This window comes from Phyllostomus discolor, chromosome 15 (assembly GCF_004126475.2).
Source record: "Phyllostomus discolor isolate MPI-MPIP mPhyDis1 chromosome 15, mPhyDis1.pri.v3, whole genome shotgun sequence".
Taxonomy (NCBI): domain Eukaryota; kingdom Metazoa; phylum Chordata; class Mammalia; order Chiroptera; family Phyllostomidae; genus Phyllostomus; species Phyllostomus discolor.
In genome coordinates this window covers 15,185,364-15,210,604 of record NC_040917.2, presented here as the reverse complement: position 1 = coordinate 15,210,604, position 25,241 = coordinate 15,185,364, and the positions used below count along the sequence as shown (strand labels likewise).

The window sequence follows — 25,241 nt, the reverse complement described above, 5'->3', positions numbered from 1 at the left end:
AGAGAGGATCCAAGCGTGTTCGCCAGGCCCATCTGGCTGGGGCCGCCGCCCGTGCTGGGTGCCAGGGGAGAACGGCAACTCACCGTGTGCGGCGGGGGCGCATGGGCCTGCGCCTCACTCCCCTTGTCGCCCGCCGGCTCTTCGGTCTGCAGACAACAGCAGAAACTTCCCAATGATAAACAGAACTGATCTTCCCGAACCCACGCCCTCCGAGCCAGCAGACTGTTAACACTCAGAACAATAGTGCCAGCTGGCACCGGGCTCCCAGCAGCAGCTGGGGATGGGGGGGCCGGGGCAGGGAAGGGGGTGGGGAGGGAAGGCACACGTTATACCCAACTACCCACGCCTTTCCTGCGGACAAACAAAACCTGGAGAAGGCTGTTGATAAGTGGCTGGGTGGAGGAGGGGCGGAGAGCAAAGCCACGCCTCCTCCCAGGTCCCAGCTGGGTGGCGACGGGGGTGGGGGGGGGGGCCCTTTACCTTGTAGTTCAGAGGGCAGAGGTGCTTGAAGCACCCAAAGCAGGTGTAGCCCAGGCAGGCCAGGATGGTGAGCAGCATGACCAGGAAGGTAAACAGGGTGGCAGGGGCCGTCAGACCTGGGGACAACGGGGTGCCAGCCTCAGAGGAGGAGGGGGGCGCGGCTGCCATTCACCCACACCCCAGGGACAGAGGGGCCCACACCTGGGACAGGAACCGTGGGTGGCTGCTCCCTCGGGCAGACAACAAAGAGATGCCCCGCCCCCACCCCCATCGAGCGGCCCAGGTGGTGTCTTCACAGCCAGGAGCACAGGGCCCGCTGAGCAGCCAGCATTGTGTCCGCTCAGATTTCAGGCACCAGGAGGCCCAGCCCGTGGCTGTTTGCCAGCTTCCTCATTGGGTCAGTTCCTTGCAGCCTCCCGTGTCCTGGGTTGGGGGGTGGGGGCTCCCACAGCTGGCTGGGCCAGAGTCACACCTCTCTCCTGCCTTTTTCTTTCTCCCAAGAGGGTGGGTTTTCCCTCCTGCAGGTCCCTGTGGTGTATGGGGACCTGGACCCATCCACCCCTGCCAAAGAGCCATCCGAACCAGCTTCCCCATCTCCTCGGGTTCGGCCCCTCCAAAGTTGATATAGTGACCGCCTTCCCCCTCAGGCTGTCTGGGGCAGTCCGCCTGGCCTTCACCAGAGTTCCACTTGAGCTTGGGCTAGCCCGGGCTCTCAGCATTGCCCCCAGCCAGCCCTCACCCTGGATGCCACCTTCTGATTGGACACTGAGTTGATGCTGTTACAGCAGTGAGGGGTTTGCCCGGCTGGTATGGATACGGGAGCGCGAGGCCCAGGGCTGCCTCCCCCGCCTCGCTTGGGTCGGGAGGGCCCCTCACCCAGGCGCAGGAAGGAGAAGAAGTAGAGCCAGAAGAGGCACAGGATGGGGGCAGCCAAGGCCTGGTTCACGGCCGCGAAGTGGAGCCTCTTCTCCAGCTTGGCCGGGAGGTAGGCGAAGTAGAGGTTGTGCCGGTCCACCATGTGCTTGAGCAGGATGTAGATGAGGCCTGCAGAGATGGGGCCGTGAGCTCGCTCCGTCTCCTTCCCCCCGGGGCGGCTGTGTGTGCCTGGGGCTGGGGCTGGGGCTGCCGTTCGGCCACACGGGCCAAGGGGTGGGCGAAGGGCAGAGATGCATATCCCGGCTGCGAGTGCTCTGCATCTCTCTTCTCCACCCCCACCCCCACCCCGGCCTCTTTCTGACCCCACGGAGTGGGGGTTCTGTGACGCCGCACCCAGGGACCACTGGCATTCTCGCATCACCTCGGGGAAAGCGGCTCTTTCACACTCAGAGGTCTGGCCTCCACTTCTTCCTGGGCCCCTCCCCCGCTGAGCACCCCCCGGCCCCTCCACGCTCCCGCTTGCTTTCCCTTCCCTACTGCAAGCGGACCTCCTGCCCTCACCGCAGGGGACGGGTGCCGAGGACCTCAACCCAGGGGCCGTACAAAAGGGTGCTGCCTCTTATGGCAGGTCCTTAAAAATGGTTTTTGTTTTGTTTTGTAAGAGTAACACTGTATTTTAAAAACAGTACAAGAGAGCCCTGGCTGTCATAGCTCAGTGGATTGAGCTCAGGCTGCGAACCAAAGTGTCGCAGGTTCAATTCCCAGTCAGGGCACATGCCTGGGTTGCAGGCCATGACCCCCAGCAACCGCACATTGATGTTTTTCTCTCTCTCTCTCTCTTTCTCCCTCCCTTCCCTCTCTAAATAAATAATAATAAATAAATAAAATCTTTTAAAAAAAAGATTTCAATAGGAAAAAAAACAGTACAAAAGAGTGGACAGGAAAAACTATAACTTGCTCCTACCCCTAAACTTCAGCTATCTCTGCCAATGGTCTCTTGGGTGTTCTGGTTCCTTCTAGAACCTTCCTTTTGTCGGCCAGTTCCTGATGTTTTATTTTAGGTGCAAGATCTTGGCCTACAAAACCGAACAGTTCTGAGTTCGAATTCTGACTCTCCTCCTCACTGACACGTACCCAGGGCGTCAGCGGTGGGAGGGGACAGAAATAAGCCTGGGCTTGTAGGATCGTGCGAGAATGAGTGTGATCATCCCCGGGGAGTGCAAGAGTGGCGGGCCAGAGCGACAGCACGCATGACAACCTTGACCGTTACCGCCGGCACTGTCGCAGCGCCGTGGAAGAGCCCACCAACAAGGAAGTGGTCAGCTGGCCGAGAAGCCCAGACCACGAGCGGCGCTGAGTGAGCCCAGAGTTTGGAAGGCTTGAGAAGTGAAGTTAAACGGGGTGTCATCTGTGGCTCTTTGGTAGCTTGTGGCTCCTGTGGCTACCAGAGGTCCTCTGTTTGGGAGGCTCCATAATGCCCTGTAATGGCTGTCTTGGGGTGCCGCCCCCCCACCCTGGACCAGCTGCAGGGCCACTCACCAAAGGGCGCGATGATGGGGCAGGTGATGCTGTACGCCATGATGACGGTGAACACGCACAGCATCCACGCGTACATGGCTCCGAACTCGAACTCGAAGGCCTGGTTCTGGGGGAGGAGAGGCGACAAGGCACTTACGGGCCTGTTCGGCCCCCATCCCCCGTCTGGTGGCCCCGGGTGGGGAGGGGAAAGCCGGGCGAGGAGGACTTTGGAAGTGGGAGACTCACAGCTCCCCTGGCCCCCAAGGGGGTCCTTTCTCTCCCTCCTCAGGCCTCCTGCAGCGTCACTCAGCTCACGCCCAGAACCCCCAAGGGGCAGGGACTCCTGTTTTCTGAGTACGTCCTGTGTTAGAGTCACGTCTACCCAGCAGGACCACGAGCCCCTGGAAGGCGGAGATGGAGCCCCCAAGGGCAGACTGTGGGATCATCCCCTACAGAGTCTGGTGTCGGACCCAGCGTCTGCTCTGCCTCTCCTGGCGTGTGTCCTGGGCCACACACTTAACCTCCCTGAGGCTTAGTCTGTGCGCCTGCCAAGGACAGTCCCGGGGCGCCCAGCTCCTGGGGCACTCCGGCAATTAGATGAAAGAATGTGGCATGTCCCCAGCTTCCCTCTCACGGTGCCCGAGGAGGAAGAGAGAACCCACACCACCCAACCCAGGGAATAAATGCCACACAAGCCCCAGATGCCCTCGACATCTGGGATAGTCTTTGAGATTTATGCAAAGGGGTGCCTCCAAATTAGGAATGTGTTGATGTTGGGGTGTGTGGGGGGCATCTCAGATTGGTTAAAATGCAAAAACCCCACTCTCTCCTCCAGCCAGCGAGTAAGAGGGGAGATTTGTGAAGACCTGCCACCGTCACGCAGGGCCTTCGGCCCTCTGCCCCGCGCAGAGGCGGCCCTGCCCGCACACAGGGAGAAGCGCTTCCCTTCTCAGGCTGGGGAAAGGCCTGAGGCCGGGGCCGCTCAGAGGGGAGTGGGCGCCAGCCCCGCCCCGCCCCGCCCCGCCAGCCCAACCCACCTGCTTGACGTTCCTGCGGTCGGCGGCGGTCTTGGCCACGACCATGCGGAAGGTGTAGAGGATGAGCCCGGGCAGCCGCAGCAGCTCCATGCCGTTGCCCACGAAGGCCGAGGCGATGACGTAGTTCACGAAGAAGGCGCCCTGGTCGGGCAGGAAGACGCACCTGGGGACCCGGGGAAGGGGTGTGAGCCGAGACCCGGGGCCCCTGAAGCTCTGCACTCGGCCCTCCGTTCGGTACATGCTACGTGCGTGTGCAGCGCACACACACTGAGAGGGAAACGAAGCCCGGACCCTGCTCTCGGGGAGTCTGCGTCCTAGCTGGGGACACACACAGACAAACACGGCTGCCAGGCGCGAGGAGAAGGAAGCAGGCCGGCGACGTCCACCGTGTCAGGCAGGGCGGTCGGGGGAGCCTCTCTGACCAGGTGATCTTGTGCAGAACAGGCACAGAGTGAGCTCATCTGGAAACCGTGGAGAGGGCATCCCAGCCAGGGAATGACAGATAGGGGCTCTCGGGAGTGCGCCTGGCCTGTCCATGGGGCAGAGGCCGGGGCTGGAGAGGGCAGGCCAGGAGGGAAGAGCAGCCTGGCTGCGGGCAGAGGGCCACCGCCTCTGCGAGCGGCGGTGCGAGCACAGAGCGCAGACGAGCACAGAGTGCTCGTCTGTGAGCGGCGGCACCATGGCGGGGCGGTGGTGGAGGTGAACATGGTGGCATTCTGGATCTAGACTGTCAAGATTTGCTGATGTCAGGGCATGGGAGGGACAGAGGGGAGAAAAGCAGAACTTGAAGGTTGTTTTGTTTTGGGTTTTTTTGTTTTTTTTTTTTTTGCCAGAGCAACCAGGAAAAGAGAGTCACGCGTGGGGGAAATTGTGGGGTCAGCAGACTTGGAAATGAAAGTCAGGGGTTTGGTTTGGGGCCGGTCAAGTCCGAGATGCCCAGCAGAACCCCAAGGGCGGCTGTGGTGGGCAGCGAAGCACCAAGTCCAGAGTTGCAGACTGGGGTTAAAAAAGTGACCGCCACCCACACACTCTAACTCAGGAGTACTCGGGTGGCAGAGAGCCGTGGGCCCAGCTGAGGTCCCCCAGAGAAGGGGGGCAGACGAAGGGCTGAGCCCCTGGGCAGCGACATTTAGAGCTTAGGGAGACGCATGAGGGCCCGCCACCCAGGGCCCTGAGATGGGAGGATCAGGAGAGGGGAGGACTGAAGCCGGCGAAGACAGTGTTCCAAGGCGGGAAGCCCGAGAAACGTCTCCGATGGTGCCGACAGGTCACGTAACACGAGGACCGGGGGCTGAGCCTTGCACCTGGCAACCCCGAAGCTACCGTCAACCCGAACAGGAGCTGGCTGGGCAAGTGAGTGTCCGTCTGAGGCTGCCAGCTCCCCAGTCACCGAGTTCCCAGCCAGAACTCGTTGAAAACAACTCTCCCTCTCCTTCCACACAGTCCTAGCCAGCCTTCCCTGTAAACAGCTCTTTGGAAAAATCCAGCAGGAGCCTGAGAGCCTATTTCAGGAGCTAAAGTTCAGTGCAGCGGGGCGGAGGCTGCAGCCCAGCTCATTCTCTTAACTAGCTGGGGAACCCCGGGACACGTGCATCCACATCTCCGGGCCTCAGTCTCCTCGTCTGTGAAATGGAAATGATGTTATTTACCTCCTAAGTCACCGTAAAGGTAGAATGAGGAAAAGAATAAAGCATTTAGCCGGGTGCCTTCTTAAATAATGAGTACTCCTGTTGAGCGGGCGTGGTACAAGCTAAAACGCTAACAAGGACACATGTCAGAAATAGGTCTAACTCCATTCCCCTGGCAAGAATACTCCGCAGTCCAGACACAGCCCTTCTGGTCGCGACGTTAATCATTCCTCTCTACTCCCGCTCCGTGGTGCCACAGCCAGCCAGTGGCTCCTGCTCCCCAGCGGCTCTGTCCTCGGTAAGTAAGTCCCAGAGAATGAATGAGCCTGAGACTAATTGAGCCTTGCCCTAAAAGATTAACCACAGTTTTGCACACGTAGCACGAAATGGGCCAGGGCCCACGGTGTGGGAAAAGGGTCTGCGTGGCCTCAGCGCCACCAGGAACCTGGTGGGAGGGTGCAGAAGCCCAGGCTCCGCAGTCTCAGGGAGGAAGGTGTGTTCTGAGGCATGGCCGCCCTCCCACGATGCGGCCCAAGCCCCCATGGGACATTTACCCTTGACCGCGGCTCCAAAACAACATGGCTGATACTTACTCCAACCTGATAGAGGTCTCCGAGGAAGTTTTGTCAAAGAGCCACCGGAAGAAAAAATCCAGGCTGGAAAACAAGTAAATCCCGTAAGAATTTATTCCCAACGCTCCATGGGATCACTACACACAGTTTTTCTTTTTTCTGCTCTAAAAACAGGCCAAATCTCAAGATCTACATTTACCCTTTAAAATGCCATGCACTGCAGTATAACACACCAGGGCTTATTTTAACAGAAACTTCCTTTCTGGAGATAAACAAAGCCAGGATCAGATCCTCCCCCTAAGTGGAAGGTCATGATAAAATTGGTTCTCAAGCTTTTTAAAGATAGTATATTTGGCCCTGGCTGGCGTAGCTCAGTGGACTGAGCTCGGGCTGCGAACCAAAGTGTCGCAGGTTCAATTCCCAGTCAGGGCACATGCCTGGATTGCAGGCCACGGCCCCCAGCAACCGCACATTGACGTTTCTCTCTCTCTCTCTCTCTTTCTCCCTCCCTTCCCTCTCTAAAAATAAATAAATAAAATCTTGAAAAAAAAATAAAGATAGTGTATTTGTAAAGGAAGAAAGCTGGTGTCTCCAGGACCACCAACGGGCCCGCCCGACTGCCCTCCAGGCCACGTGGGTGATACAGGCTTGAACGTGGGCGGGGATTTGCATCCACTGCCACGCTGTTTCCGTTCTCCTGGGGCAGTGAGTGCTCTTCGGATGTGCCCCTGCTTCTGAATCGAGAGCAGGAGGTGGCAACACGTACCTGGTGAGGCCGAGGGAGGGCAGAATCAGCACCATGAAGATCAAGAATATGTAGACCTTGGTCATCATGATTCGGTTTTCCCCTGACCTGCAGGAAGCTGGAGGTGAGCGCTCCCAGGGGACTCACGGGGTCCCAGGTGGCCCCTGTGTGCCCACTGCCCTAGGGCACCGGGTAGGGTGGGAGGGGGTCAGAGCGCTGGCACTCACTTGGTCCAGTGAGACTCCAGCAGCGTTGAGTAGTAGACGATGGTTGGCAGCAGGGCCGAGAAGGACCACAGGAGGAGGGTGGGGAAGAACTGGCTGATGACCGGGTCCTGGAAGACAAGGCCCACAGCAGAGAGTTGGGGGCTTGGAGACCGTGACCGACTGGTGTGGCGGCTCAGTGAGCTCCCCGAGTTGGGGTTTGGTCATCTTTCGCCCCCAGGACTAGCGCTGTGCCTGGTCCACACTGCTGGCTGAACAGACAGCAATAGCACCTCGCGTTTGTACGGTAGAGTGCTTTGGCGTGAGGCAGCAACTTCGCACGGAACTGAAGTCCCCTTGTCTTACTCACCAGATAGCTAGCCTTCTCGGTTCCCCGCAGGAAACCAGAGACCGTGCCAAGGAAGATGGAACACTGAAGACTCCCTCCCCAGCTGGCCTGCCCGCTCACCTCCCAGTGGCCCAGTCGGGGCTTGCCAGGACTTCCTGTCTGCTCCCAAACCCGTCTATGCCCCTCGTACTCGTCATCGTCATGACACGATTCGATGACCTTACTACTTTCCCTGATTCAATGAGCACAGAGACAGAGAGAAAAATTCTTCGAACATTAAGTCAGACACTTTGGAAAGACTTGATAAAGGCCAATTTCTTTAAAATGCTGTTGAATTGGACGAGAATAAACTGTAAAAGGCCAAGAGGAATGAAATCTAGGGGGGTTCTGTCTTCAGAATGGCTTTGCAAGTATCTTTAAATCCTTGCTTTTCTGTCAGAAACCAAAACCGAAATCACAAACAACAAAACAAGGGTAAAACTTTGACAGTTTCTGTAAAACTGACAAAGGGAAACTCCAGTCAGCAGATCCATCCTCAAAAGCACAGGCCTTGACCGCACATGGAGAAGCTGGCAAGGAAATGAACACTTTCGTGCTTTAAGTCTAGACAAGACGGCTTAATGTACACTCTGTATTTTTTTTTATGATATACTGAGTCAGGTGAGAGAGCTTCAACCACACATTATGTCACTCGATCACCATCACCACGGCCCTGGGAGTGTAACACGGCAAACACTTTGACTCGTTTTTAGATGAAAACCAAGGCTCAGAATTCATCAGCCAGGGAATGGCAGACCGAGGACCGGAGACCGGGGATGGGGGACCTCAGGCCTCCAGCCCCGTGAGCTTCCCCAGGCTGGGAGGAACCAAATGCCAAATGGGACCAGAGAAAAAAATATATATTCAGGGTGATATTTCACCAAAGCCAGCATCTCTGAAAGTAGATGCAATTTAGGGAATGTTTAGCTGCTCTCACATCGAGTCATCTAAAACTTACAAAAACCACTCACGGCCTACCTCGAGTCAGTGACTTTACAACAAGATTATTAGAAACTGCACTGTGGAAGGAGCGACAAATTCTCGGTGCTGCCGCCCCAATCCAAGAAGCTCTGCTCACTCTTTCCCGCCCCCTCTCCGAGGCGCCCACCGCACGCCCGCAGCGCTGGCTGCACCCGCTGCTCAGAGACAATTCACGCTCCGCTCTTCTCACGAGCCCCCGTGTTCTCCCTGAGTCCCCCCAGTTTTTCACGGGCGCCGGACATGCTGTCAGACCCAACATACTTCATCCAACTCAAATGAGGCCCACCGATGGGTATTTAGGTTAATTCCACATGTATAATTATATATTCATTGCATACGTACGAATATATTAAATGTAATTATATATTTATCATATGTGCTTTATGCATAATGAATACCTAGGTGTGTGCATATATATATATATGTATAAATGTCTAAATTACTAGAAGACATTGTACTAAGTGTGGCCATGTCTGCTTAGGGCTTCAAAGCAAAGACACGATCTATGTGTCAATTACACCTCGATTAAAATACTTGTTTGTTTGTTTGAGGAACGGCACAGACACGAGCTGAGGGACATGGCATCGTGGCCCGCTGTCCCCCACATCCCTTGGCCCCCGCCCCTCCCCCGCCCACCGTGCCCTATCGCACCAGCCCTCCTGGGACGGGCCTTGCGGAACGGCCACTCACATTCAGTGCATGGATGGGTCTGGTGACGTTGAACTTGTCCATGGTGGAGAGGATGATGGAGGGTGTGGTCAGGAAAAACAGCACCACGAAGAGCGTGAAGTTGATGCCCAGCCACTGGGACCACCAGCGGACGCCCTGGACGGAGAGGTTCTTCCTACAGAGGAGAGGGCGCGGGCTCTGGAGGCTGCTCTCCCGGGGTCCAGCCACCAGCCGTGCCAAGAGACCCCCTGGCTTAGCGGGGTCAGAAGGTCCCAGTGAGATAAGCCAAGAGACAAGCCTGGGGGCTCATTTCGACCTAGGAGTACAGATAAGTTCTCTGCGCCGACCTTTGGCCACAGGAAGGTCAAAGTTCAGGGCCCGATGAGTCAGAGGGAAAACAGGTTACTCACTACTGTTGAACTGATAATATTTTAGATCTATAGGGAGAGCTAATCATATTAAAATTATTTTCAACATTTTTTTTACCCTTTCAATGCGTCCCCCAGGCTAACGGGGCAGGTGACACCAGACCTGGGGCTGCAGTGCCGTCCCCTAGCCATGAGGCACATGTGACTACTGAGCACTGACATGCAGCCCTTCCGGGCCGGGGGGCTCACCAGCAGATGTCCTCGGGGTAGGTGGCGAAGGCGACCGTCCACTTGGAGATGCAGAGCTCTCTGCTGTAGGAGGACGGCTGCGGCTCCCCTCTGCAGCCAAGGCCCTGGCACTTGCAGGCGTTGAAGTCCTTCAGGATGCTGCGGGGAAGCAGAGAGGGCGGGGCTCAGACCCCCACGTGCGTGCGTGCGCACACAGGACCAGGAAAGCCTGCGAGCCCCTCGGTGCCCGGCCTTTGCTTTATTATTATTATTATTATTATTATTATTAATCACAATCAATGCTACCACACAGACAATCTGCTTGGTACACTAGGGGGAGGATTTTGTTTCATCCTCGGAACAACCCTGCAAGCCAAGCATTGTTATTCCCATTTCACAGACCAGGACACAGAGGCTCTCCAAGGAGGGCTCTGCACCCCAGCTGTCTGGCTCCAGCTGCCATGCTGTCTGCGCTGCCCTGTACGCCGTGCCCCCCTCCATGGGACCCCACTGCCAGTAGCTTCACCCTTCAATTCGCTCACTTACCCCCCAGGCCCCAGGGTTGTCATCAGACCATGTTACACGAGGTGTGTTCGCATTCTGATCCAGGACTTCCCTCCCCAAGACTCCCACCTCCTCCCTCGCCAGCTGCAAGGGTCCTCGTCTGCCCTCTCTGACCCCCATAAAGTACCCAGCACTCCTCTGCTGCGATCTCAGAACATTCGTCCCCTTTCCGCTGGCCTCCTCCTGGCCCCAGCCTCACTTCAGGGTCTGCGGGGCACACCCAAGACACCCTCCCCTGGGTCCAGGATGCCCAAGGCGAGGTAGGCTTTTGCTCAGCCACCTCTTTCCCATATCCCTCTCCTGGTCCCAACCCTCTGCTGCTCCCAAGGATCGGTGACACCGAGACCCCGGGCATGAGTGTGCTTTACGAGCCAGACCCCAGGCAGAGGTGCAACCCCCTTCCCAGGGCCAGGGTCCCCACGGTAGTGAGCAGCATGGAGGGCGCAGGGGTCAGCCCAGGAGGGGCCCGGGACACTCACTAGGTGGCCATGGACTTCTCCTGGAAGGTGACGAAGGCCATCCCCAGGGGCTGGTACTGGACCCTGCACTCCTCCTCCGAGATCCTCTCCGTCAGCCTGTCCTTCCTGCACGAGTAGTAAGAGATAGCGTCCTCCTACGAGAGGGCACATCCCCGTGATGACGTGGCCCAGTGCCGGGGCAGGGGCACCCCAGCACCCTCGGGCCTGGCCTAGGTGCGGGCCCTCACCCACTCACAGCCCTGCACTTCGCAGCAGCAGAACTGGCCGCAGGGCTTGGGGTTGACGAGCGTCCGCTGGCCTGTCTTCACCTGCAGGTTTGTGTAATAGGTGAGGCTCTTCTCGGTCTTTTTTCTGCATGTGGGGAGGAAGGGCACAACCCTCAGACTCTCAGTCCTGTGGCACGAACCCCACATCCTCCATTCAGCCACCAGCCACCACCAGAACTGGGACAGGCAAAGGTCAGAGCCCCCCTCCTCCCTTCCCGGCGGGGGGATCCGAGGCGGCCAAGGAAAAACGGTGGGCATCTCAGAGGGGGGCGGGGTCAGACAGGCGCAGGCCAGCTGAACCCGTGCACACCGCCCACACGCCACCCGCCCTTACCTCTCCTTGCACAGGTACATCAGCTTGGCCACGTTGTAGCATAGCTGGACCTCCACCACCTCGCACGTGGGGTACGCATCCCTGTGTCCAGGACGAGCCAGAGGCAGGAGACGGCATTGGAGAGGAGAGCCCCCAGGCAGCCGAGACCCACCCCCATGCAAGATTAGCAGAGCGATCTCGCTGTGCAGAGCCATTGCACCGCGCATTCCTGCATCCATCAGCGATGCAGGACCTTTTCTCTGTCTCTTTTAGCGCCAGCAGAGCCAGCGCAGAGCGGCCTCTGGGCAGTGCTCGTGGGCCAGGATCTCGGATCTCACCCAGGGGCCAAAGCGGAGGACCTAAAGCACCCGCCCAAGATGCCTGCTTGGTGGGACTGTGTGGTCCCACCTGGAGGGGCTCCCTCCCCTTCCGCCCTGGCCCTGCTCACCGGAAGTGGCTCTCCACCGTCTCCTTCGTGGCATGTCTGGGGAGTCCTGTGATGAACAGGGTCCGCCTCACCTGCCGGAGAAACACACCAGGGAAGGAAGTGAGCAGCACGAGGCAGTCTCAGGGGGTCCGGCCCCGCTTCTGCGGGCCGGCAGAGCCCTGCGGCGTGACATCTACACGGTGCCTTCCTCCCAGCTGCACCAAGAACATTTCCAAAGCGATTCTACGAGCCTCCTTTGCGTGACTGGGGACTGGGAGAGCACCCAGAGAGGGGAAGTGACTCAAACAGGGTCACACAGCAGGTCAGGGGGGGACCCAGGCCTGGAATAAGCAGCAGAAACTGCCTCCTCCATCAGGCTGTGGGTAGCAACATGGGGCGGGGGGACTGCTCTCAGTGTGAATGTCTCGGAAGCCACTTAGAATCAGTAACAACCCCCCCCATATCCCACAGATCTAAGGGCTAATTGACAGACGAGGGGAAACTATCAAAATCCTCAAACAACCTATCAGAAAAAAACCTTTTAAAAAGATAATGCCAAGTTTGGGTGCAACTACTCAAGCCAGGCTCAACAGAGGACCCCCCTGAAGCTCACTGCTGTCACGCACCTGGGGAATAAGCTGGGGGAGGGGGGGGCATTCCTCTCCAGCCCCCACCTGGGGCCCTCCCCAGCACCTGCCCCCGCCGCAGCCTCACCCACCAGGTTCTCCTCTTTGTACGTGATGGACTGGGTGTGGTGCCGCATGAAGCCCACGGTGAGGAAGAGGTAGATGACGGCGAACACGGTGTGCAGCCAGAGCAGGTTGTTGCTGGGGGGTGGGGGAGGGAACACCACGTGCCATCAGGGGGCCGGGACCTGGCTACCCTCACGGCACTGAGCTGAGGGCAAAGGGCTTCCTCACAGAGGCTGCGCGGCCAGCGCCCTCTCAGTCCTGCCCCTTGCCCTGACAGAGGCACTTGGGTCCCTGGGCCCTCCCGCTTTCCCAGAAGCCCCTGCAGACGGCGGCTGCTTCTGGTGTGTCCGCGCCTGCAGCCCAGCCACACACGTGCTGCAAAGGGGCCTTCGGACATCCGCCCACCCCCTTCAGGCGACCTCTGGCCCTCGGGGGGGCTCCAGAATCTGCCTTCTCCTTGGCCTGGCCCATCAGCACCCTCCCGCCCTTCTCCCCACCACTCACTCGGTGGGCAGATTTGCGATCGTCGTCCTCCCGAAGCTGTAGGGGTCTTTGTCTGTGGAGAAGCACAGATGCTTAGCTCCTGGGGCACAGTGGGGAATGCGAGGGGGACAAAACCAGCCTCCCCGGACCAGCAGGGCCACAGACGGGGACCTGCCAGAGGACAGTGACATCCGCCCTGTGTTTCTGAGCTACCCCAGCCGAGGCCTCTGCCCCACCCCAAAACGCTCCCCGACAACTTCTCAACCTGCCACGGGCGCAAAGTCAAAATTTGGATTAATCTTGCTTTGAGATTTGTGTGGCATTTCTCGAGAAACCTGGAAAGACATGAAGCTGTTCCCAAAACCCTGGTTGGTAATCAATCACCGGGTGTAAGAAATGGAATCACGGTGGCATTTTGGAAGGCGGAGCCCTCCAGCTGCTTGGAAATAATAATTCTTGGCTCTAATTTTGACCTTGAGCACCAGAAATGTCTTCTGGGTCCACTGATAGTGGTCTCCTGACTTGGGCGGGGGCAAGAAAATGTAAAACACTCTTGGAAGCCTGTGGTTCTAAACATCTGGGGTTTTTCCCCTCCTACTTAAAGCTACAAATTGATATTAGGGGCCCCAGGGGTGGGATGGATTCCCCTCTGGGTTTTTAATCAGATGGAAAAGTCCAGAAAGTCTCCCTGAGACCCTCTCACGCCTGAGCGTGAGACCCACCACGCTGAGCCCCTTCCCCGCGGCCTGCGGGTCGGCCAGGGCCCGGCACCACGGGGACGGCGAGGACAGCTCACCGAGCAAGTCGCCGGAGAGGTTGACGGGCAGGATGACGCAGAGGGACAAGAAGCTGACCACCGCCAGCAGGAAGATGATGTGTCTCTGGAAGGACAGATAGTGGATGGCGTCCTCCCCGCACCACTCCAGGATCTGGTCGTCGCTGGGTAAGACACACACACACACACACGGAACCTGCGTGAGTGGTCGTCACAGGCTGGGCCCTCGGGGCCTTGCTTTAACACTCACGGCCATCCCGCCAAGCACATTCTGATTTTATCTCTTTTCTCACACACGTGCACACAGAGGCATGGGGGAGTTTTACGATCACACGGCTTCTAACAAAGGAGCCGCGATGAGAACCTCAGAGCCTGACCCCTGGGCCCCACACCCGGCTCCTGGGCCGAGGAACCCACGACCACCCATCTGTGGCTCCGGAAACATTAGTGCCCTCATCTGTGGGGCTGAGAGGGGCAGATACGATGACCCTGCACCCTTTCCTGTTTCTAGGAATAAAGCCACCAGCAGGAGGGCTGCCGGGAACCCCCTGCTGAAGCTCATAGCCCTGCCTTCCTCCTCAGCCCTCCGCCAAGCTGGGAGAGAGAGGCCGAGACACCGAGGCTCAGCTCATCCTGCCTCCCGGCTCCTCCCCGTGTCCCTGCCATGACCCCAGAGATGGGAGGTGGCTGCTCTGCCCCTTCCCACCCTCGGTGCTTTAATTTGGAGGGTCTCAGTCATTTGGGGACCCAGAAAATTCGGGGTTCTGACAGCCAGACCTCTGCAGAAGGGGCATCTCCTGAGACGTCCTGCTTCCAGAAGGCCGGGAAAGCGCCTGCCCGGGGAAGAGCTCAGGGAGGCAGAAGAAGGCAGATCCGACAGGTGTGGACCATGGGCGTGGCAGTCAGCCAGGCCACAGAGGAATCCAGCCCGGCCACCTCCAGGAGCGGCTCACAGGCCTCACTAAAGCAGGGAAGGGCCTACCCGCCAGCTACCCAGGGACTCAGTGGGGGTGCTGTGCTGGCACCCGGTGCTCACTCAGGGGTGTGCTTGCTCAGGTTACTCCTTTTCGCTGTTTACTGCAGGACAAAGCTTTGCAGCTAACTACCCTGTCTTCCCTTCTAAATAAACTACCGACACGCACACATTCTGCCACCATCCGTGCTCACTACACAAATGTTGGTGAAAATTAAAGCCAACAGATGAGCAGTGTCCAGTGTGGTTTTCCCTGAGACGCCCTTCCAGCTTCCCTATCTTGTTGGGGAAAGGCAGTTCGGACGGAAACTGGGAGGCCTCTTTCAATGTCGTTGCCATATTGGCTGCGAGAAGCTGTTAAAATTTAATTGCAACTTGAAAAAAGCCAAAGGGTACTCCCTTCTGGGGCTGGAATGGAAGAGAAAAACACTGGAGTCGAAATGCAAACCATGTCCGACATAGCATTGAAATGACAGAGCGGAATACACAGCTGCACCCACGCGACAGCCCCACTCGGTGAGAAATGAGTGTCCCCCCGGAGAGGACAGCTGGGGACACGGAACAATGAACACAGGGGCACGGAGAGGGGAGCAATTTCAGTGCCAGTTTGTTGAGCCTCTGTCAGTGACCACAAACACGATGAGTCCAGGTTTCTGGTGTTGCCCCACGGGGTCCAGGCTGAGTGAGAGTGGGGCCCTCCTGGCCGGGAGAGGGGGCGTGGCCTTAGCCCCAACCAGCAGTGGCAATGGAGAACGGCTGACCCAAGGGAGGGTGACGGGTGACTTCAAATGTCTTCCTATTGATTCTCGTCTGTATGTGCCGGACTTTTTGCAAAATGCATGTATTACTTCCAGGACCAGCAGGAGGGGGGAGGGGGCGGGGGGCATGTGTCCTAGCGACCCCATTTTGTGGTGGGCATCTCCGCCTCTCCCACCCCGTCCCCTCCCCCTCCCTGAAAGCCTCCTTCCTGCTCCAGGCCAGCGTTCACTGGCTGCTTCTACAGAGACACCACCTCCTGCCAGCTCCCCTGGCAGGAGAGCTGCCAGGCCCCCAAACTCGACCATTTATACAGCATGTATTCATTCATCTCAGTCAGGCAGAATGGGTGCCCTCCTCCGCATCTTTTTACAGTTGGGGAAACTGAGGCCCAGAGAAAGGGCCCTGCCGATGTGCTGAAACGACCACACCCCCTGACGTGACTTCCATGATCACAGGTGACCACGGCGTAACGGGCCACCTTTTGTCATCTTAAGGATCCGTCAGATACTGTGCGTCTGAGCACACGGCTCCTTGGACTCGATGGAACAGGCAACAGGTGGCAGGGCCCCAGACCCCACCTGGGCTCCCTCCAGCGCCTTGATGGCGGTGACTGATCAGCTCACACCACCAAGTACCTCTTTCAGGGTGTCTCTCCGCAGGCCCCAATGTAGGGAAAAATGAAAACGTTTAACCCCATGGGCGGAATGTATATCAAGCAATCACGAGTTCTCCACTCTTCCCTGGAGACCCTCAAGACAGTCTAGAAGAGCTTCCGTTCAAGGGTATCCAGGTGAAATATGAAGTAGGTCTAATTCCTGCCCGAAGCAAGGCATGAACTTTATTTAAGTAGCTGGTGCGGGGGCCGCCGGGGCCACCTGTGTTCTCAGCTCCCACCTACTGCTTTGAACCTGAACTGAAAAAGTGCCTATGAGACCCTATCTCAAGGTTCGGGCAACCTGGCTCTTTCCTCCACATTGACCACGCACGCACACACGTACACACTCACGCACGCAGGCACGCGAGTGCACAGGGACGCACGCACGCTGCTGCCCACGGGGTACTCACTGCAGGCGGAAGATCGCCGTCAGCCAGGGGCAGCATCCCTGCGAACAAAGCGATCGGAGGTTAGCTTCGAGCGCCGGTGTCTTCGGGAGCAGATGTAATCACCGTCTTTGACGGGCACAGCCATCTCATTCCCCCTTGTCTAAAAGCAGCACTTCTGCCCCCAATTCAGCAAGCCCCAAACAGGACCGAGTCTGCACGCTCCCACCCCTTCCCGAGGTGCACTCCCCGTCTGGAATTCTCGCAACAGCCTCTCAGCCTTGACAATCTGTGGAATTACACGGGCTCCAGGGTCAAACCATGAAACCTGAAGTGACCGTTGCTGCAAACTCAGGGAAGCCCTGGGGAACCTGGTGTGGGGTTCTGTCTGTTTGCAAAGGAGCGAATGGGACGTGGCTCAGGGAGCCCTGTAGTGGGGTTCAGAGAGGGAGGCCAGTGTCTGCAGATCTTACTGCCCACTGAACTCCCTGAAGCTGGACTCTTACCCAGCTTCATGCGTCTTTATTTGAAGACAAATATTTGCTCGTCATTCACTTGACGATTACTAAGCTCTTACTAACAGGTGTCAGGGGATGCGACGGCGCTGGGGAAGACAGGGTTCCCGCCCACGTTGGGCTTAGGAACTAGCAGGCAAGTCAATAATTCATTGTCACAGGTGGGGATTCCAAAGCCCTCTGTCTGAGGGTCAGCCAAGTCTTAGGATCCCGGGTTACCGCCCAGCTGCCACATCCCCCGTGGCATTTACCAAACTCAAGTGGCTTTGACAATGCAGAGAAGAGCTCTGACCCACACTTGCCACTCAAGATCCAGGACACTGAGTTAGCACCCGAACAGCGACACCACTGCGGTCTCCCCACTGATTGGTTACCGCTGGCCCCCCCTCGCCGCTCCCTGCCCCACCGCCACGGCCACACCTGTCCCTAAGATACCCACCAGCTCACTCTCAAAGTCCTGCTGCCCTGCGGAGGAAGATGATGACAATCTCCGGAAACTGGACTCACTAGAAACACAAAAGGAAAAAAAATTTAGATAATTCCTTTTTAAAAATCTTAAAAACTTCTGTCCAGTATCTTGCTGCCTCATAGAGCTCAGGACCAACGCTACTAGCCATCAATGGCTGGGACCTAATGTAACTCGCCCTGTGGAAATACAGACGAGGGCACTGACCGCCCCTAGGTGTGGAAGACACGAAGCTCTATTATATGCCATTATAACATGGGGTCGGGTCCCCCTGGACCCTCAGCACCACGACTGGTTTACCTACACTGACTTCAAAATGTTGCCTATTTACAAGATATTTTTTAATGCAGCAGATAAAACTGTCATCCTCCTCTTCAGTTCATTTTGAAAGCCCTAATTATCTAAAGGAACAAGATTTCCTCCTCAGCCTGAAGCCAGCAAGGGTCACAGCCACGGCCAAGCCAAAGCCCCAGTAGACAGCTGGGCATGTGGGCCTTGGTTTTCTCGTCAGCACAACAAAGGTCACGTGGAGGGCCTCACAGGTCTGCAGAGCAGGCAGACGTACTCAGTGGACGTGATGTAATACCAGCATCATGCGTGGGTCCTGTTTGGTGGGCTCCACAAGCCCCCAGCCCACGCCAGTCTCCCTCCCTCTCTCTCTGTCTCTCTCTCTCTCTCTCTCACACACACACACACACACACGCATTTAACTCATATCCAAGGTGACGTCTTTTTTACCTGCCTGCTTCTGACACCAGGGCAATGCGCCCATAATCCCAGAATCTTCTTCTTATGAAGGAAAACACCAATATTAAAAACTAAAAGTCGAAAAGAAACCAAGTATAAGTATATTGAATGGCTTCTAATGAGAAGAGACCCCTGCTTAGCGCCCAAGCCCACCTGCCTAGAGTCGGGGCGGGGGGCGGGGGGGGGTTAGAAGACCCCTGGAGGTTATCCACACCAAAGAGCACACTGAGCTGCCCCCAGCCAGACGGCTCAAAGGCCCCCCACCCCAGGCCTTGTCACTTGTTCCCAAGTCACAGAGGCTGTCAGCGCTGACACTGAGCTTGCCTGGCGCCCTCCTAGTCAAGCGCATTGGCATCGACAGCCTTGACCTTCCTCAGCCCCGATCTGTCTTCAGCTGCCCCCCGAGCAGAAAGGCCTGGCCTCACAGCAGCCCTGGGGAGCAGCTTTACTTGACTCCTTCATTTTATGTAGAATTTCATTTGTAATGACAGAACCAAGGTAGCAGGGCACTCAGGCAGAGCCGGAGCTGGTGATGCATTTTCAAAGGCAGGTGAGTCATTTGTAGGATAAAGCGAAGGCTGTGCAGCCAGGGCCCGCCCTCTCCGTCCCGACTGCTGCTGTCTCCGGCCACGTGGTGTGGATGGACATTTCCCATGATTCCAGGTTTCCCAGCCGCCCACTAACCCTGGCTCTTCTGTGACCCGCCCCCATATCTTCCTGCAATACAAACCCACCCCCACCAGCACACTCTGCTGGAGAACAGCTCTCTCTTCTCAACCCACCCTTCCCAGCCCCCCAGGGTCCCTGCCCAACCTCCCTCCCCAGCTTTGCACCTGGGCCCCAATTCTCACCCCTCCCTGAAGCTACCGCACTGCCGCACCGGGCCCCCCTCCTGCATGAACCCCCACACCCTCAAATCCACCACCACCCTCCTGCCCACTCTCGCCTCTCAGCTAGGACTGGTCTGTGTGACAAATGGGGTTGAGCTCCAAGACGAGGGTGATTTGGCACTTAAGGAGCCCTTTTCCATGGCAACTGAGCGGCATGCAGGTAGCCACACCAGCCCACAGAGGACCAGCAGCAGAGCCAGACTCGAATGCACACGTTTAGACCTTAATCCTGGGGACCAAATGGAAAGGGGGGCTGAGCCCCCCACCCTCATCCACTGGACTGCTTTTATGCCAGCAAATGCGTTTGATACCTGCCTCTTTCCTTTGGGAACCGGGACGCTCATGCTACCCCTCCCCCAAGCCCCACCTGGCCTCTGGCCCAAAGCTGGTCCCAGGGTGTCGGCTCCCTCTGCCCGCTTCTCACCCCAGGCATTCATAGGGGTGTCAGGAGGAGGCAGCAAGAGGGACCAACCACCCCGTCGGCATTTGTGAACGGAAGGAGCCCCATGGCCCCAGGAAATTTCGCCTGGCCAGTGTGGGGCCAGTACAGGGGAGAGAAATGGCACGTTTCAAATTGGGGGGAACTTTGGGAGCAAGAACAGACTGACAGCTCGGTAAGGACCATCGTAATCAAAGAACTGCGACCTGTGTTCCTTCCGCACCTTGCCTCATGTGATCTCCTCCGACCTCCCTGAAGCAAGAACCACTAGCTCCATCTCACAAAGCAGAAACCCGGGGCCCACCCTATGCGCCACACCCACAGTCACAGAGCGTAAGCAGCAGAGCTGGGACGTAAACCCAGGTGCATCTGGCTCCTCACCTGAGTTTCCCAGAAGGCCCTGGGCGGGGCCTTAAATAAGCAAATAACTCCAGGGGCGGGGAAGGGCCATGAGTCACAAGGGTCTTACCAGGAAGCAGCTGACATCTAGGAGCAGAACAACGGGGATGCCACCGAATTTGACCCCCTGGAGCACGGTGCTGTTTTTGGCTGAGTTGTAGCAGTAGGAGTCATTGGGCTGGTCCCCGATGCCCAGTCCACCACGGACGGACACCGGCTTGGACTGCCACAGCTCCAGGAACGGGGAGTCAGTCATCACGCCTGTCACCCCTAAAGAACAGGACCAGGCAGGTGGTCAGAGGTCACCCTGCCCAAGTTTCCCCAGCCGGCGCAGGCGCAGGGGCCGGTGGGGCACAGGGAGCTGGCAGCAAGGGGTCGGGGAGAGGCAGACACCAGACCGGAGTCAGCTACAGAAAATAGCTGCATTGTGGGAGCAGGCCCAGGGGTCAGAGGGATGGGGCAGATGGCTCATGCAAGACTCAGCTGGCAGCCTCCAGGAGCTGGGGATGGGCAGGGGGTGGGGGGTGAACAGGAGGGGAGGAAGGAGGGGAGCTGCTGTGTCTGCCTGCTTAGGACGTGCCCATGGGCCTCCAGCCTCCAGGACCACTGCGGGCAAGGAAATTCCCACAGGAGCCACTGGGAGAGCTAGCGTGCGGGCAGGGGAGAGGGTGGAGGGGGACGAGTAAGGAAGCAGGGACATGTAAGCATGCAACAACTGCCGATCCACGGGAGCCACCGCCGGAAGAGGCCCTGCCCCCACTGTTCAGCGAGGTCAGAGGCAGGCCCATTCCGTATGCCTGGAAACTGAGGCCCAGAGGCTCCACAGCCCGTCCCAAGGTTAAGGAACTGGTCCTGGCAGAATTGAGCCTCTGACCCAGACCCCTGACTCGCAGAGGCCAGATCTGTTTCTACCCCACCCCTCCCCCAACACACACACGCCCTCTCCAGCTGGCGGACAAGCGTGGGAGTTCGGTGAGAGATTGAAGGCCTGGCCAGGAGTGGCCAGAGGGAAGACGTGGGAGCAGAGAAGGCAGAGAGGGAGGCATCCCAAGGGAGGGAACAGGGTAGAGTCCCACGGCCTCCACGGGGACCCCCGAGTCACCCAGCGAGCTTCCCCAGCCCCGCCCTCTGACCCCTGCATTCCCGAGGTCCCTGTGGTCTAAATGGAAAGCTTGAAATGTCCAAAGCAAACACTGCCCCGGGCAGGCTGCTGACCTCTTCTCTCCTGGCGCCTGGCACCCTGGGGAAGCTAGTGAAAAGCTCCAGTGTTTGTCTCCCTACGCCGGAGGCCCCAGAGCTAGTGCCCGGGGTTCTGGCCCCTTTTCACTCCGACTGTGGCTGAAGAGCCAGGACAAATGCTCGGCAGCCCCTCCTCCGGCTCCCACCTCCCCAAATCTGCTCAAACCAGCTCCCTGGGGGATTTCTGCCAGGTCTGGTCTTTTACCTGCTGCAGGGACAAGAAGGAAAGGTACAGAGAACCCCAACAGAAGTTTGGACTCCTGGGAGTGCCAGGGGGGTTGTGTGCTAGGTGGGGGGTGGTTCCCAGTTCTGACCCCCCGGGACTGCCGGGCTGGGGACAACCTTACACACACCAAAGTGCACGCAGGGGGTAGGGGAGGAAGGCAGGTCCAAGTCGTGGGAGGGTTCCCCAGAAGACCACGTCACTCTCTCACCCCTCTAAGAGCTGGAGGGTGTGGCGCCAGAGCCTTGGAGTTGGTGACTCTGAACAGAGTCACAAAAGTGACCTCTGGGAGGCAGATGCTCTTGGCTTCTCCCCTTTAAACCCCACCCAATGGCCCCACCCCAACGGAACACCCCAGCTGGAGACCCGGAGGCTAAGGCCTGCCTCCCCCACCGTCCTCACACTTACCAGACACCAGGGGACGGAAGGACTGTGGGCGGGTCCCTTGGAGAGGCCCTCCGCTGGAACTGTCTTTGGCAAAAGCAGCGGCGGCCCCAGCCACCTCCCAAGCTGCCTTGGGCCTGCTGCTCATTTCCTGCCGGGCCTCCCTGACCACAGGGTCATGGGGTACCAGCCTTGGCAGACTGCCCTGGGGGAACACAGACAACCAGGGTCACTCGGAAGCTGCCTCCTCCAGTCCAGGAGTTCTGACCTGACACCTTCCGGCACACGCCCCCCACTCACTCCCCCCACAGTGTCTCCGGACTCAAACACTCATGTGGACCCTTGGGTTCCTCCCGATGGGCACCCTGCTGCCCTGGTCTCTCGCCCAACTCCCAGAACTGGTTCTGAGCGCATGCTGCCCTGTGCCACCCCGCTCCGCCCTCCTCACCCTGCACCACCGGGGGCTCCAGCCTCTCCCGTCTTCCCCTACGGCTCGAGGCCCGGCTGGGTCCAGGGCAGTGGTCTCCCCCACAGTCCCAAGCCCTGGAAGCAGTGGGACTGAGCTGAGGACCTCATATGGCAAGGGTGGCTGCTGCTGGGGACAGCACAGAACAAACAAAGAAGGCTTGAACAGTGACATGGTAAGAAAAAAAACATCCTCATGAAATGCTCACAGAGGCAACATTGTCCCTTGAAGGAGGCAGCGGCGGCTGTGGCGGGGCTGGGGGCAGGACAACCCTCACCTAGGCTGTGCCACTCGGAGCTTTGGGCAAGCAGAGCCCCACAGGAGGAAGGCATTGCGGTTCCTCTTCCTCCTCTGGCCCCGGTGACACCTCTCAGCCCCTTTCCTCTTGCCAAACAGGATCCCTTGGCAAGTTGCACAAAGTTGGGTAAGAATTCAGGGAGGTCAGCCAGCCAACCCACCGGCCACACACAGAGCCTGTCCCTGCCTACCTTGTCCAGGGGAGGTACCCGGGGGCGAGCACAGCTCTGGAGGCCCGCAGGCTCTCCCAGACCCTTCGTTCAGCTCAGCCGCAGCCTGTCCCTGACCACGACACACGGCAAGCCCAGATTCTGATGAACCAGCAGGGTCCTTCCAGGGCCGGCCTCTCTACATCTTCCAGAAAAGGCACCTCTGAGAGGACAGCTCTGCCAGGCGGGTGGGGGCGGGTGGGGGTGGGTGGAGGGGACCCAGCTGGTAGTGATCAGGACGGAGCTGGCTCAGCAGGTGAGACACTGATAGTTTTGGGCAGGGTCCAAACGAGCAAGTACGCCCTGTGGTCACAGGAGCCCTGCCTGGCCACCACCTTCGCAATATCCAGTCATCTGATATTTGTTTGATACGCATTTGCGAATACCTAGCGCTTCTCCATGCCTTCCCGAGAGGTCTGTATTCATCACCTCATTCCTAGCCAAGACCCTGAGCAATAGGGGAGCCAAGATTTCCCGCCGGGCCAGCGGCAGGTGGCTCTGTCCCCCAACTCAGAGTTCCACCCATGCGCACCACAGGATCTGACCGTGGCCAGTGGGCCAGTGGGCCAGAGGGCCGAGCCCCACAGCCGGTCTCAAACTTGCCAAAGAGGTCCACCACCAACGCAGACGCACTGCCCGCCAGAGCTGGCAGCAAGGACGGGCCCTCGCACACACTTGAAGATCTCCGTGTCTTCCAGAAGTGCCGGCAGAGCACGGCAGGAAGTGTGCGCGCGCGGCTGGCTCTCACCAGGAGGCTGCGTGTGAACTCAAGGTATTTCTAACGTCGCCGAGCCTCCCGATTTTGTTACAATGCCCCCAGGACTCCAAGCAGCCCTGGCCCCTCTGCCACGGGAGCTCAGCCTGCTCTTCGTGATGCAGAAGAAGGCTGCAAAGTAAACCCAGACTTCTGCTTGAAGGGCCACCAAACAGGACCCAGGAACCTGCACAACTGTTGACCCACACACACGTCAGCCCTGGAACGGCAATAACTGGCACCGAGTCCAGCGTGACCAGAGGCCGGGTGATTTTTAGCATTTACCAAAACAGGATCTGGAGTTAGGGTCCCTGGTCCATGTCGCTCAGACAAGTGGCTTAACCACTCTGTGCCCTGGCTTCCTTCTCCATAAAGTGGGCACAATAATGCTTCCCTCACAGGGCTGCCGGGAGGCCCACACCCGGGAGGATGCCCATGAAGGACACGGCCCAGGGCTCAGCCCTGGGAACACTCGGAAGCCAGTTTGCTTTTAAGTCATCCTCCAGCAAATGGGGGAACAGCGGGACCCCTTCTGATGTTTTCCGATAGAGTCCAGTGAGCAGCCAAGAGAGACCTTTGTCCCAACACTAAACAAACACGAGGGTGGGGGTGGGGGGAAAGGCGGCCTCTGCTTCTGTTCACATTGACCTCAAGGCAGAAGCAACTTCAGGGCTCCCACAGGTGTCCGGGGAGAGGAGAAGAGAGAAAGGCAAGAGAGAGAGGGAGTGGCGCAGGAGGAAGGGAGAAACTGTCAGGGACCACCTGCAGTCTTTCCTCCACCCCCGTGGGTGTCTACACCCCGGCAGGAGCCAGAAAGGCCCGGGGTTTGTGTGTGCCTCCCACAGTCCCCTTGTGTCCACCAGGCTGGAGACTGGTGAGCACAATCCACTGGCTTAGCCTCAGACCCTAATGCTGCAGGGGCTGGGACACAGCCGCACAGGAACTTCAGGGTAGAAGGCAGTTCCGAGGTGAGCAGGCCGAGCGCGATGTGGACTCCTGCCCTTGGGGACAGTGCCTGGGACTGAAATACGGAGGCCACCCCAGGGTCTCGGGGAGCCAGCCGGTCGTTATCAGGTCCTGAAACCTCCGTGGCTTCGGTTCCTTAGCAGAGTTCGCCTCACTGTCCCTGTCCCTCCCCCAAACTCCCAGCCTTCCTCCTCGGGACTCTACCAGGGCTCTAGGGAGTGGTCACTGAGGGACAGACCCGTGGTGCTTCCAACCGCTCCGGCGGCAGGGGCCTCAGACGCCTGAACCTCTTCCCCCAGGTCTGCCTCGCTTACAGTTCGGGAAGAAAAAGCCCGAGGCGGCGCGACCCGGGGATGGGAAGTCGGCTTCCACTTGACAAATCCCCAAAGACAGGGGAGGGACTAGGGGAGGGATCGGCGTAAAGGCGAAAAGCTGGAGCCCGGGAGAGAAGTCGGGAGGAGCGCCAGGGACAATGGGGGCGCCGGGGCTGCGCGGTCCGCGGACTGACCCTCTGCTCCCACCCACCCGCCCACCTTGCTGGGTGGGGGCTGCGGGGGCCCGAGGCTGCGCCCCGAAACCTGACCCTTGACGTGGCACCCCGGCGCAGAGCCCAGGTTCCGAACGTCCGGGAAAGAGGAAAGGAGACATTCCCGGTGCTCAAAGACCCCTTCCCACTTTACCTGCGGGGGTAAAGCAAGTGGCGAGCCCCGAGGAAGTTGTCTGGCTCCACCTGGTCCCGCGGAGCAGCGCCAGGAGAACTTGAAAGTTACTAAGCGAAAGGC

General features: G+C 58.4%; 1 protein-coding gene across 3 annotated transcripts in view; it reads right to left on the bottom strand.

Annotated features, from left to right (window-relative positions):
* The window catches only part of TMEM63A (transmembrane protein 63A), a 27,689-nt gene extending 2,448 nt beyond the window's left edge, over positions 1–25,241 (bottom strand). Inside the window, exons 1-23 of one of the 3 annotated variants that reach the window (XM_036016091.1) lie at positions 25,140–25,241; positions 21,792–21,972; positions 19,992–20,191; positions 18,185–18,264; positions 17,420–17,486; positions 16,490–16,527; positions 13,714–13,856; positions 12,939–12,990; positions 12,461–12,569; positions 11,764–11,834; positions 11,337–11,417; positions 10,964–11,087; positions 10,737–10,870; positions 9,715–9,852; positions 9,119–9,272; positions 7,084–7,190; positions 6,878–6,964; positions 6,133–6,195; positions 3,912–4,074; positions 2,896–3,001; positions 1,357–1,524; positions 481–596; positions 84–146 (exon numbers count right to left, since the gene is read on the bottom strand). In XM_036016091.1, the coding sequence (XP_035871984.1) occupies positions 84–146; positions 481–596; positions 1,357–1,524; positions 2,896–3,001; positions 3,912–4,074; positions 6,133–6,195; positions 6,878–6,964; positions 7,084–7,190; positions 9,119–9,272; positions 9,715–9,852; positions 10,737–10,870; positions 10,964–11,087; positions 11,337–11,417; positions 11,764–11,834; positions 12,461–12,569; positions 12,939–12,990; positions 13,714–13,856; positions 16,490–16,527; positions 17,420–17,486; positions 18,185–18,264; positions 19,992–20,191; positions 21,792–21,915 (2,388 nt within the window). In that variant the 5' untranslated portion in view covers positions 21,916–21,972; positions 25,140–25,241. Of the gene's footprint in view, positions 1–83; positions 147–480; positions 597–1,356; positions 1,525–2,895; positions 3,002–3,911; positions 4,075–6,132; positions 6,196–6,877; positions 6,965–7,083; positions 7,191–9,118; positions 9,273–9,714; positions 9,853–10,736; positions 10,871–10,963; positions 11,088–11,336; positions 11,418–11,763; positions 11,835–12,460; positions 12,570–12,938; positions 12,991–13,713; positions 13,857–16,489; positions 16,528–17,419; positions 17,487–18,184; positions 18,265–19,991; positions 20,192–21,136; positions 21,424–21,791; positions 21,973–25,139 lie in introns of those variants that run through there. The other 2 variants (XM_028531250.2, XM_036016092.1) reach the window with 2 other exon arrangements.